This window comes from Tursiops truncatus, chromosome 10 (genome assembly GCF_011762595.2).
Source record: "Tursiops truncatus isolate mTurTru1 chromosome 10, mTurTru1.mat.Y, whole genome shotgun sequence".
Classification (NCBI taxonomy): domain Eukaryota; kingdom Metazoa; phylum Chordata; class Mammalia; order Artiodactyla; family Delphinidae; genus Tursiops; species Tursiops truncatus.
In genome coordinates this window covers 55,232,763-55,245,269 of record NC_047043.1, presented here as the reverse complement: position 1 = coordinate 55,245,269, position 12,507 = coordinate 55,232,763, and the positions used below count along the sequence as shown (strand labels likewise).

General features: G+C 48.2%; 1 protein-coding gene across 17 annotated transcripts in view; it reads right to left on the bottom strand.

Annotated features, from left to right (window-relative positions):
* DLEC1 (DLEC1 cilia and flagella associated protein) overlaps positions 1 to 12,507 on the bottom strand; it is a 104,011-nt gene that overhangs the window by 86,772 nt on the left and 4,732 nt on the right. For 7 of the 17 annotated variants that reach the window (XR_012334546.1, XR_012334547.1, XM_073810994.1 and 4 more), the window contains exons 1-3: positions 11,965 to 12,381; positions 4,215 to 4,736; positions 3,049 to 3,199 (exon numbers count right to left, since the gene is read on the bottom strand). Coding sequence is in view for 14 of the 17 variants with exons in the window: in XM_073810994.1 (XP_073667095.1) it covers positions 3,049 to 3,199; positions 4,215 to 4,595 (532 nt within the window). In the remaining 3 variants the exon portion in view is untranslated. Of the gene's footprint in view, positions 1 to 3,048; positions 3,200 to 4,214; positions 4,737 to 11,964; positions 12,384 to 12,507 lie in introns of those variants that run through there. The other 10 variants (XR_012334545.1, XM_033864562.2, XM_073810997.1 and 7 more) reach the window with 6 other exon arrangements.

Below are 12,507 nucleotides of genomic sequence, written 5' to 3'. Positions count from 1 at the left end.
AAAAAAAAAAAAAAAAAGGGTGGGACATCTAAACAGACATTTCTCCAAAGAAAATATACAGATGCTTAAAAAGCACATGAAAAGGTGCTCAACATCACTAACTATTAGAGAAATACAAATCAAAACTATAATGAATTATCACCTCACGCTGGTCAGAATGGCCATCATCAAAAAATCTACAAACAATAAATGCTGGAGAGGGTGTAGAGAAAAGGGAACCCTCCTACACTGTTAGTGGGAATGTAAACTGGTACAGCCACTATGGAGAACAGTATGGAAATTCCTTAAAAAACTAAAAATAGAGCGACCATATGATCCAGCAATCCCACTCCTGGGCATATATCCAGAGAAGACCATAATTCGAAAATATACGCACACCCAATGTTCACTGCAGCTCTATTTATAGTAGCCAGGACATGGAAGCAACCTAAATGTCCATTAACAGAGGAATGGATAAAGAAGATGTGGTACATATATACAATGGAATATTACTCAGGCATAAAAAAGGACAAAATAATGCTATTTGCAGCAACATGGATGGACCTAGAGACTGTCATACTGAGTGAAGTAAGTCAGAAAGAGAAAGACAAATATCATATGACATCATTTATAAGTGGAATCTAAAAGAAGATTACAAATGAACTTATCTACAAAACAGAAATAGAGTTATAAATATAGGAAATAAACTTATGGTTACTGGGGGGTAAGGGGAGAGGGATAAAGTGGGAGATTGGGATTGACATATACACACTACTATATATAAAATAGATAACTAATAAGGACCTAATGTATAGCACGGGGAACTCTACTAATACTCTGTAATGGCCTATATGGGAAAAGATTCTACAAAAGAGTGGATATATGTTTTTTTGAGGGGCTGGGAGGGCCTAGCAAAGGCTTTGCATTGAACCACAGTTGCTGGATTCTGCTCCCTCTGCCCTTAAACAGCCAGGGCTCTCTGTGGGCCCATCCCTGGCCAGATGCCTAGATTACCCTCCTAAAACCCAGCTCTCAGTAATGGCCTATATGGGAAAAGATTCTACAAAAGAGTGGATATATGTATTTGTATAACAGATTCATTTTGTTGTACACTTAAAACTAACACAACATTGTAAATCAACTATACCCCAGTAAAAAATTTTTTAAAAATGGGCTTGACAAGATATTTCTCCAAAGAAGATACACAAATAGCAAATAAGCATATGAAAAGACACTCAACATCACTAATAATCAGGGAAATGCAAATCAAAACCACACAGTGAGCTATCACCTCACACCTATCGGGATGGCTACACTCAAAAACAAAAACCACACACTGAAAAACCAGAAAATAGAGTTGGTGAGGATGTAGAGAAATGGGAATCCTCGAGCACTGTTGGTGGGCATGTAAAAATGACACAGGCACTGTGGAAAACAGTACGGTGATTCCTCAAAATATTAAAAATAGAACTACCATAAGATCTAGCAATTCCACTTCTGGGTATAAAGCCCAAAGAACTGAAAGCAGGGTCTCAAAGAGATATTTGTATGACCATGTTCAGAGTAGCATTATTCAGAACCGCTAACACCAGGAAGCAACCCAAGAGTTCATCAGCTGATGAATGGAAAAGCAAAATGTGGTATGTACCTACAATGGAATATTATTCAGCCTATAAGGAAGTTAGTTCTGACATAGGCTACAACATGGATGAACCCTGAGGACATTATGCTAAGTGAAATAAGCCAGTTGCAAAAAGACAAATACTGTATGATTTCACTTATATGAGGTACTTAGAGTAGTCAAAATTATAGAGACAAGGGACTTCCCTGGCAGTCCAGTGGTTAAGACTTCACCTTCCAATGCAGGGCGTGCAGGTTTGATCCCTGGTCAGGGAGCTGAGATCCCATATGCCTCTAGGCCAAATAACCAAGACATAACACAGAAGCAATATTGTAAAAAATTCAAAAAAGACTTTAAAAATGGTCCACATCAGAAAAAAATCTTAAATTAAGAAAAAAAATTATAGGGACTTCCCTGGTGGTGCAGTGGATAAGAATCCGCCTGCCAATGCAGGGGACACGGGTTCGAGCCCTGGTCCAGGAAGATCCCAAATGCCGCGGAGCAACTAAGCCCATGCACTACAACTACTGAGCCTGCGCTCTAGAGCTGGTGAGCCACAACTACCGATGCCTGTGCGCCACAACTACTGAAGCCCGCACGCCTAGGGCCCATGCTCCATAACGAGAAAGCCACCGCAATGAGAAGCCCGTGCACCGCAACGAGGAGTAGCTCCCGCTCGCCAAAACTAGAAAAAGCCTGCGTGCAGCAACAAAGACCCAACGCAGCCAAAAGTAAATAAATTAATTAATTAAATTAAATAAATGGTCAGAAATAGTAACTTAAAAAAAATTTTTACAGAGACAGAAAGTAGAATGGTGGTTGCCAGGGGCTGGGGCAAGGCAGGGAATGGGAAGTTATTGTTTCATGGGCATAGAGTTTCAGTTTTACAAGATGAAAAGTTATGGAGATGGATGGTGATGATGTTTGTACAAGATTATGAACGTATTTAATACCACTGAACTGTATGCTTAAAAATGGTTAAGAGGGTAAATTTTATGTTATGTGTAGTTTACCACAGTTTTTAAAAATTGAGGAAAAACCCAACAGTCAAGAACATGAAAGACAGGAAAAGTTCAAAGAACTGTGCCAAATGAAAATTCTGAAAATGAGACATGACAATGACATGTAACATGACTTCCTAGACAGGATCCTAGACCAAGGGACACTGTGGGACAGCAGGTGAAACCTGCATGCTATCTGGGAAGTGGAGGTTAACGCTGCACCATTGCTGATTTCCTGGCTTAGGGGGTTGTGTGCTGGTTATGTAGGCGAGTGTCCCTGTTTTGGAGACATGCACAATGGAGTGTTCTGCGGTAATGAAACAACATATCTGCAACTCACTCTCCAGATGTTCAGAAAAAGACTAGAGAGGTAATGAAGCGAACACAGTAATACATTAACAACTGGGGAGTCAGGGTGAAGGGCATAGAGGAGCTCATCATACACACCTGGAGGCATCTTGATGAACGGCTCAAGGACCTGTACTTCGGCCTGGTGCATGGCCCGCTCTTTCTCCGCAAGGGCCCGTGCGCAGGCCTGAATGATATGTCTCTCCAACATTTCAACTTCATCCAGCCGCTGCTTATAGAGCTCCCGAATCTGGCAGGTGGGTGATCAGATGCACAGAAATATGGTGAGATCACACAGCTTTATTGAATCCCACCCCAGCATCAGGGCTTCCCGTGAAGCACAGAACAGTCACAGAACTGCAGAGACCATCTGGTCTAACTAGACAGATCTGAACTCCGAGACCCACAGAAGGAAGTGGCTTAAAGCTTTCATAGTAAAGTCAATTACGGCACCAAGTCTGAAACCCCATCTCCTGACTACTGGCTTCACAGTAAAGAGAGCTGCCATCTAACCTCTGAAATACCAAATATGAATTAACACACCACCTGTGGCAGACAAAGGGTTGTGTCACCCAGACCCCCTTCAAGGAAGGACTTGCTACCTGGCTGCAGGGAGCATAGTGAGCTGAGAGCCTCCAGCTGTCAGCCCCTTCAGAGTTGATCTCAGCTGCTTGAAAGCACACAGCTGAGACTCCTTGAAGGGGGCTGTGGGCAGTATGGCCTGCTTAGCAGTCAGCCTCAGCAGAGACGACTCAAGTCAGCTACTTTCCTCCTTATACAGATTAAGGAAGCAGAGTTGCTGTTAGAGCCTGGACATGCTTCCTAAAATCTGGGCATGAATGCCTCGATTAAGATTGTGGTTTGTGACACAAGGGCAGGCACCCCAAAGCGGACGTGACTTTATCCTCTCCGGGGAACAACTATTCAGCTTTCTGCCCTCGTCGTTTCATTTATATGTGTAATATATAACGTGTGTATGCGTGTAGGGAAATAAAGATAGGTGCTAGAGATATATGCCGTTATGTGTGTATTCGCCTAAGCGCGTGTGTAGAATGTCCTCCCACTAGAATGTCGGATATACGGCGGCATGGACTTGGTCTGCTCTTTTCCATCTGCATCCCCAGTGCCTGGCACCCAACAGGGGCTGACTCTTGTCGAGTGGCTGAGTCGCGCCCTGGGTCGCCCGCACGGCCGCAGACGCGGTGACGCCGCCGCGCCTCGGGTGAGCACGCGGAGAAGCGCGCGGGACGCCGGGGCCGTGTTACCTGCTGAAGCTGGTCCACGAACTCCTCGTGCCGAGCATCCTCGCTGCCGCGGGCCTTGATCAAACTCGCACTCACCTCCTCGCCAATCACCTCGGCGGTATACAAGTTTTGAAAGACGCCGGTGAGCAAGTAAGAGATGTCTTGGGTGCGCGGCGAGGTGGGGCGCAGGCGCAGCAGGTGCGGCTCGGGGAGCGGCCGGAGCGTGAGCGGCGAGACGCGGCGGGGCCGACTACCTGGCTGGTAGAAAGACTCGGAGTAGGCGAGGGAGGACTGGCTGGGGCTGCGGATCCGAGTCGGACGCGGAGTTGGCGTCCACGTCGCCTCAGCGAAGGCGTAGGACTCAGACTCTGCTGACTGCTGCTCTCCCCTTCCAGTCTCCATGGCAACTGAGACGCCGCTAACTCCCTGCCGCACTTCCACTTCCGGCCCACCTCTTCCGCTTTGCGTCTGTTAAAGGGCGCTGTCGAGTCGTCATCCTCGTAAACGTTCGCACGGCAGTGTTGCCTTTACGGAGAGGAGGACCTTAGCGTGGGGACCGACAGAGAAAGAGTTAATTGGCACAGCCAGGCCCGTCTCATTGCCAAAGCTTCTTCCTACTTACTTTCATCTGCCTATTCTCTAATTTGTTCAGCATTTATTAATTCGTTCATTTAATATTTATTGTATAAAGATTCTGTTTCAGGTCTGTGCTAGGAGCTAGAGATACCAAAGGAAGGCGGAGCTCACAACCGTGTGTGTGTGTGTGTGTGTGTGTGTGTGTGACCAGAGTGTTGAGCAAGGCGACAACAGGAAAACAACTGCAGTTTAGTGGGCTACGGTCAAGGTGGAGAAACTGTTTGTTGTCATGGAACCACAAAGGACAGGAACTTAACCAGTCTACAAAGAAAGCGAGTACAGTGGGTTTTGGGCAGAAGTGAAGACCAAGCAGAGGTTTAGAAGAATGAATAGACTCACCGTCATTAGCCATCAAGGAAGTGGAAATTAAAACTACAGTGCAATACCACTACACACTTAGTAGAATGTCAAGAAGTTGAATGAACGAACAAACAGGTGAACGAACCACGTGAGTGCGGGTAAGGATGTACAGCAACTTCTCATGTATCGCAACAGGAATACAAACCATTATAGCAGCTTTGAAAAACAGTTTGTCAGTTTCTTAAAACGTAACACATACATCAGGCCCACAACTAGGTGTTATTCCAAGTGAAATGAGAATGTTTGTGCCTACAAAGCCCTGTATGAGCAGCTTTATTCATCATCTCCAAAAACTGGAAAAAACCCAAATGTCCTTTCTACTGATAAAAAGATAAATAAATTGTGGTACATCTATATACAGCATACTCGCAGCAATAAAGATGAAACAGACTAGTGATACGACAGCACAGATGAATGTCAAATGCATTATGCTGGATAAAAGAAACCATTCTCAAAGGGCTACATATACATAATGAATGATTCCATTTAGAGGATATCTGTTTATAGAAAATGCAAACCAGAAAACAGATCAGTGGTTATCAGGAGCTGGTGATGGGAGCTAGTGTTGGCTCCAAAGGAGCAAGAGGGAATTTCTTGGGGTGATGGAACTGTTCTACATCTTGATTGTGGTGGTGGTCACAAAACTGTATGGATTTGTCGAAACTCACAGAACTGTACACCATAAAGGGTGAATTTTACTGTATATAAATTATACTTCCATTTTTTAAGTGAAAAAAAAAAAAGAATGAGTAGGAGTAAGCCAGGGGAGAAAGAAAAAGGGCACTCCATGCAGAGGGACCCCATTGTGCTAAAACTGGGAAAGAGCACTGCAAATGGGAGGAAATGAAAGAAGTTCAGGGGTGGAACTCAGGGAGTTGAGGAAACTGCTAGGCAAGGGCCAGATCATAAATGGGTTTGTAGGCAACATTAAGGAATTTAAACTTTATTCTGAGGACAGTAGGAGGGCCATCAAGGTCTGAAGCTGGGTGTGTGGTGGTCAGCTGTATGTTCTACTGAGATCACTCTCGTTGCTGTGAGACAGCAGACTGGGGGGAGGCAAGAGGCATCAGGGAGCTCAATTGGGAAACTCACGCAGGGGTTAGGAAAGAGGTGAAGGGCGCTGGGATTCAAGTGAGAGGAATTGATTGGAGACGGAGCTAAAGGGTAGAATTGACAAGACTCGCTGATGGATCATGGGAGTGAGAGAGAAAAGGGGCCAAGAATGACTGCCACATATCCTGTGTGTGGGATCAGGTGGGTGATGAGATCATCCACTGAGATGGGGAGAGGCCTGCACTTGTCCAAGGCAGCAGCTTGACATCACAGTGACTGCCATCCTTGCCAGAGCATGGCTTCTGCTCACAGGTGGTATAAACATCCTCTTTTTACTGCTGGGGTGAGTCTGTGTGCCCTACAGCCTGAAACCCACTTCCTGAGATGAGGCCCAGGATGCTTGCCTACAGACCTGGGCCACTTCCGCTTCTCGTGGTTGGGTCTGGCTCCCTCATCTCTACTTTCCGGTATCTCTTCCATCCTCAGGGCTGGGAAGCCAGGGCCCCTGTTCTGCATTGTGTACTTGAGAGGATCCTGCTCTGAGTCTCCTCAAGCTACACCCTCTCCAGAGCGAGGAGGCCACAAGGTCAATGTGACATGCCCCGTGCCTGCCCAGACATTGTGAGCCCATTGACAGGACCTGTGCAGGCCACTTCTTTAAGGCCTTCCTCGCATTGCTGACCGGCGTGTGCACTAATGGGTAGCGTGGGTGGGGGTGGAGGCAGAGGGAGCTTGGGCAAGTGGGCTGGTTTGTCCAATTGCTCACGTGCATGTGAGCCCACCCACCCCACCACCACCATAGGGGAGGAAGGAGCTAGTAGAACAGTCTGGGGGCCTCCATTGCTCTAGAGTTAGGACGGGGCCTGCCCAAACCAGGTGGTCTTGTGCAAGCTCCCTGGCCCCCTTCCCTACCCTAGGGAATGACAGGACAATGGATTCTCACCATCACCTTTGGCCTCTCCATCCTGCCTCCAAACAGCCTCAGAGAAGGACACAGAGAGTCTGGCCCAGCCTGGGAGAGGCCTCCCCTTTTTCTGTGACCCTCCCACCTTCTGGCTTCAGCTCCCCCAGCTCTGCCCAGGCCAAGGTCTTCAGCAAAGCTCCAATTCCTCCTCTGCGCTCATCTTCCTTGACTTTTCAGCAGTATCTGCTGCTGCCCGTTCCCTCTTAATGACACACTCCCCTCCCTCGCTCCCCGCTTTCCTCTGTGCTTCCCCACCTCCACCATCGTCTCCCTCTTCTCCTGGTATCTCTCTGCCTGATAAGCTGGTTTCATCCCTGATTCCACTGTGCCCAGCAACCACTTTCTGTTTGCTCTGTGACTAACTGAATAAATGAATGGTTTCAACCGGGCACCAGTAACAAAGGACGCCAGTCTCCTCACCTATGAGGACTTTGTCAGCATAAACGGAATTTCCTGAGCTGCCTTCTTCATTTTATAACCTGTTCTGCCGACCAGAATTTGAGTTTTGTTTATCTCTGGGTTCCCACACACATTTTTGGCCTTTTAAATTTTTTTACTTTTAAAGTCAGAAAGAGAAAGACAAATACCATATGATATCACTTATATGTGGAATCTAAAATATGACACAAATGAACTTATCTCCGAAACAGAAACAGACTCACAGACATAGAGAACAGACCTGTGGTTGCCAAGGGTGGGGGTAGGAGAGGGATGGATTGGGAGTTAGGGGGTTAGCAGATGCAAACTATTATGTATAGAATGGATAAACAGGGACTTCCCTGGTGGCGCAGTGGTTAAGACTCTGCGCTCCCAATGCAGGGGGCCCGGGTTTGATCCCTGGTCAGGGAACTGGATCCCACATGCATGCTGCAACTGAGAGTTCACATGCCACAACGAAGGAGCCCGAGAGCCGCAAATAAGGAGCCCGCCTGCCGCAACTAAGACCCGGTGCAACCAAATAAAAAAATAATAATAAATATTAAAAAAAAAAAGAATGGGTAAACAACAAGGTCCTACTATATAGCATACAGAACTATAGTCAATAACCTGTGATAAACCATAATGGAAAAAAATACACAAAAGAATGTATATATTCATATAACTGAATTAATTTGCTGTACAGCAGAAATTAACATAACATTGTAAATCAACTATACTTCAATAGAAATTTTTTTTTACTTTTAAATTTCAAAAGTTATACATCATTATGGTAAAAAATTCAAATAATACATAAAAAATAAAAAGTATCTTCCTCTCAATCTCTTTCCTTGGATTATTTCTATATCCTTCTAGCGATTGTTTCTGCCTGTACAAATACAATTATCTACAAAGTTTTTTTAATTTTTAAAAAGCGCAGGTGGTATTATAGTATGCATTATATATATTATCCTACAATTTGCTTTTTTTTCACAGCAACTCAAAGAGGACTGATTTTGTTTTGTTTTGTTTTGTTTTTGTTTTTGTTTAACAGATGCAGGAGAACCCACTGTAATGGAAATACCATAGGTTATTTAACCAGGTCCCTGCTAGTGAATTTCAACTTGTATAATGTTTCTGTACAAAATACATAGATGATATAGAATTAAAATTGCTTGGCCAAAGCATATGTACATTTTAATATTTGAGATATTGCCAAATTACCTCGCAGAACGATTAACCCAGAGTAGACTCCCACTAGCATTGTGTGAGGGCTTACGGACATTTTCAACATGCTTTGAATCATATCCCAAATTTTAGCCCGAGCCCACATCTTCCTTTAAAACTCCAGACTTGTATATCCATCCTGTATCAATACTTGACATCTCACCTTAGCTGTCTGAAGGCACCTCAAACATAATGTGTCCACAACAGAGCTCCCGTTCTTCCTTAGCCTTCCCCATTTCTGCTTCTGGGAACCCCTGCTTCCAGTGGTCCAGGCCAAAAACCTAGAGTCACCTCTGACTCTTCTCTTTCTTTCACAGCCCCCACTGGTCAATCCTGCTGGCTCTCCAGTCAAAATGTATCCAGAATCCTCCCACTTCTCATGACCTCCACTCCCACCACCAGGGTCTGACCCACCGTCCACTCTCACCTGAATTATTACAAAAGCCCCTTCCTTGGACTCCCTGCTTCAGCCCTGTCCCTCCATGATACCCCCCACTTTCAGCAACCAGAGTGATTCTTTTAAAACAAGAGCAGGGAATTCCCTGGTGGTCCAGCGATTAGGAATTCTGCACTTCCACTGCAGGAGGCCCAATCGATCCCTGGTCGTGGGAACTAAGATCCCACAAGACATGCGGCACGGCCAAAAAAATAAATAAATAAAAAAATAACCAAAAAAAGGAATCTAAAAAAATGGTACAAATGGACTTATTTACAAAACAGAAATAGAATCACAGATGTAAAAAACAAACTTATGGTTACTGGGGGGAAAGGTGGGGAGAGGGATAAATTGGGAGGTTGGGATTGACATATACACACTACTATATATAAAACAGATAACTAATAAGGACCTACTGTATAGCACAGGGAACTCTACTCAATACTCTGTAACGACCTATATGGGAAAAGAATCTAAAAAAGAGTGGATAGATATATATGTATAACTGATTCGCTGTGCTGTACGCCTGAAACTGACACAACATTGTAAATCAACTATACTCCAATAAAAATTTTTTTAAATAAAAATAAATTAAAAATAAAAAAACAACCCATGAGTCAGATCATGTCCCTCCTTGACTTGAAGCCTTTCAAGTGCTCCCCATTTCCCCCAGAGCGAACGTGGAAGCCCTTAGAAGGCCCAGCAGGACTTGGGCCCCATTTCTTCTCTGGCCTCTCTCATTCCCCTCTCCCTCGCTCGGCTCTCTCTGCTGCAGCTACACCTCACTGACCCAAGCTCATCTAGGTTTGCTTTTCTGGGGGGAGGGATTGGGCAGGGCTGGCTCTGAAGCACAGCTGGAAAGTTGGCATTCTTGGGTTGATCCTCCCCCCTCCCCAGGCCTCTAGAGAGGGTAGGGGTGGAGGGGCGAAGGGAAGTGACCTAAGGTAGGCACCAGCCCTTGACACTAGGTCTCACCTGTCTCCAGTCATCCCAGGACCCCCCTCCCAACACCCCCCCTCACACGCTCATCAGAGACAGGATGGTCAGCCGGGGGTGGGGAGACGCCTGAACCCCCCCCCCCCCCATTAGACAACTCGTCTATGGGCACACGTGGCCCCTCTGTGCCTGCTGAAAGCCCAGTGAGTCACCAGGATCTCAGGGAATCCTGCAGAGGTAAATTACTGAGAGCTGGGTTTTAGGAGGGTAATCTAGGCATCTGGCCAGGGATGGGCCCACAGAGAGCCCTGGCTGTTTAAGGGCAGAGGGAGCAGAATCCAGCAACTGTGGTTCAATGCAAAGCCTTTGCTAGGCCCTCCCAGCCCCTCAACACACAGGCGCAGTCACACACACCACACAGGCTTACACACAGCAGAAGTAATTAAGCAGATGACCTCCCAGCCTGTGAGAGAGAGGGAGGGGCAGGCGGGAGGAGAGGAGAGTCCTGGGGAGCCGCTGACCCACAGATCACAGCAGCAGCCTGGTTTCTCTGAGCAGGGCGTGGCCCAGCCCTCTTTTCTGGCAGAACCTGGCTGCATGTGCCAACTCTGAGTCAGCCGTGCCCATCCTGCCCAGCAACCCCAGGCTCAGGAGAAGGCCTCAGCTCCTCTGCCTGGGCCAGAGGCCAGAAGAGGGCCTGCGTGAGACAGGTTTGGTGTGTGCAAAGGAAGAGCCAGGCTGTAGCCCCCACCAGCGGCATCAGGTAATGCCCTGGTTTCAAGCTTGGGGCTCAGAGCTGGGAGGTGATGTGAATAAACAGGAATGATGCTTAAGATGAAGGAGTCAATTGCTGGTGTCAGAGTTCCATTGTGTCTCTGCCTGGGAAGAGGAGCAGGACTTGAGGAGGCTTAACTTGCTGAGTAGAGGGGCCTGCAGGCCCCCGGGGATGTCAGAGGTCCCAGGACTAGCCCCAAGGCCAGAGGAGGCCCCCAAAGGGCAGTCCTGGAGACAGGCGTCCGGGCCTGGGAGAGAGAGTGAGGACAGAGAAAGGACCCCTCATCCTCCCTGTCCCCAGGCTGGGGCTCCACAGGGAGGCCTTGTGTGGACTTGTTTATCCTTGAGCAGAAGGGAAAGCAAGGAGGGTTTGGACAGGCCTGCCAGGGGCAAGGGCTGCTCCTGCTGGAGGGCAGGCCCACTGGGGAGAGTGCCAGACAGAGGGCAGCCCCCTTCTGCATAGGGGAGACATACAGAGGGCGGGAGCCTCTCCAAAGTCCTGACCCAGGCTCAACTGTCAGGATGGGAAGACTTGCTCTCTAGCTAGTTACATCCCTTCATGAGGTATTCAAGGCCACCTAGGCCTGCTTGTACTGGGAGGGGGAGGGGTTGGGGTCCAACTGGTTCTGCCAGACTCTCATGTTGGTTTTATCAGCCCAGCAAGATTCACTGGTGGGCTCAGTACCCCGCATCCTGGGAGGTCTTCTGGGGGCTCTCCCAAGGGCCTTTCCCAAAAGTTGGTGGGCAGCAGGATCCTTCCAGGATCCCCCAGGACTTCCCCTGGAGGTCTCTGGGTACCTATAAAAAGGGTGTCAGGATTGCAAGAATTGATGGTGGGAGTATGTGGGGGGGTCCATTAGGGACCCCTTGTCCAGACAGCCCCTTGGGAGGCCACCCAAAGAAGGTACCCTGGAGATCGCCAGGAGTTTGGGGTGTGAGGGGCTCAAAGGAGAGCTCTCTGCACCTACCTGCTCTAAGTTTTACGGCTTCCGCCCCAGCCCCCTGCCAAGGGCACTTCTGGGGTTAGAAACTTCCCAGCGAGCCGGGAGGGGACCCTTCTCCAGACTAGGTCCAGGCATGCCTCTCCAAGGACCTCCTCACTCGCGTCCGTGCACCCATTTTGCAGAAGGGAAAGCAGACATCCGGGGAGCAGCGGCTGGCGCCTGGACTCCGAGGCTCCCTTTCGCACCAGCCCGGCTGGGCGTCGAACGTTACGCGGTCCCTGCCCCAGAAGGACTCCAGATTCTTTCGTGCATCACCCCAACCCCGGCGAGGCGCCCACAGGCAGGGAGTGGGGCCGGGCCGCAGGCGATAATGACAGGGTCCGCGGCCTGTGGGTGGCGGTGGCTGAGGAAGCCAGAGAGATCCGGCTATTTCTGGCCGGGACGCGCCCACAGGCCTGGGCCAGGGATGGCCCGGCTTCCCGGTCCCCACCTCTGCTCTCCTCCCCAACCCCCAGGAGGGGCGGGGAGAGGCGCTGGTTGGAGGGCCCAGGGGGCGGGGGCGGGGGC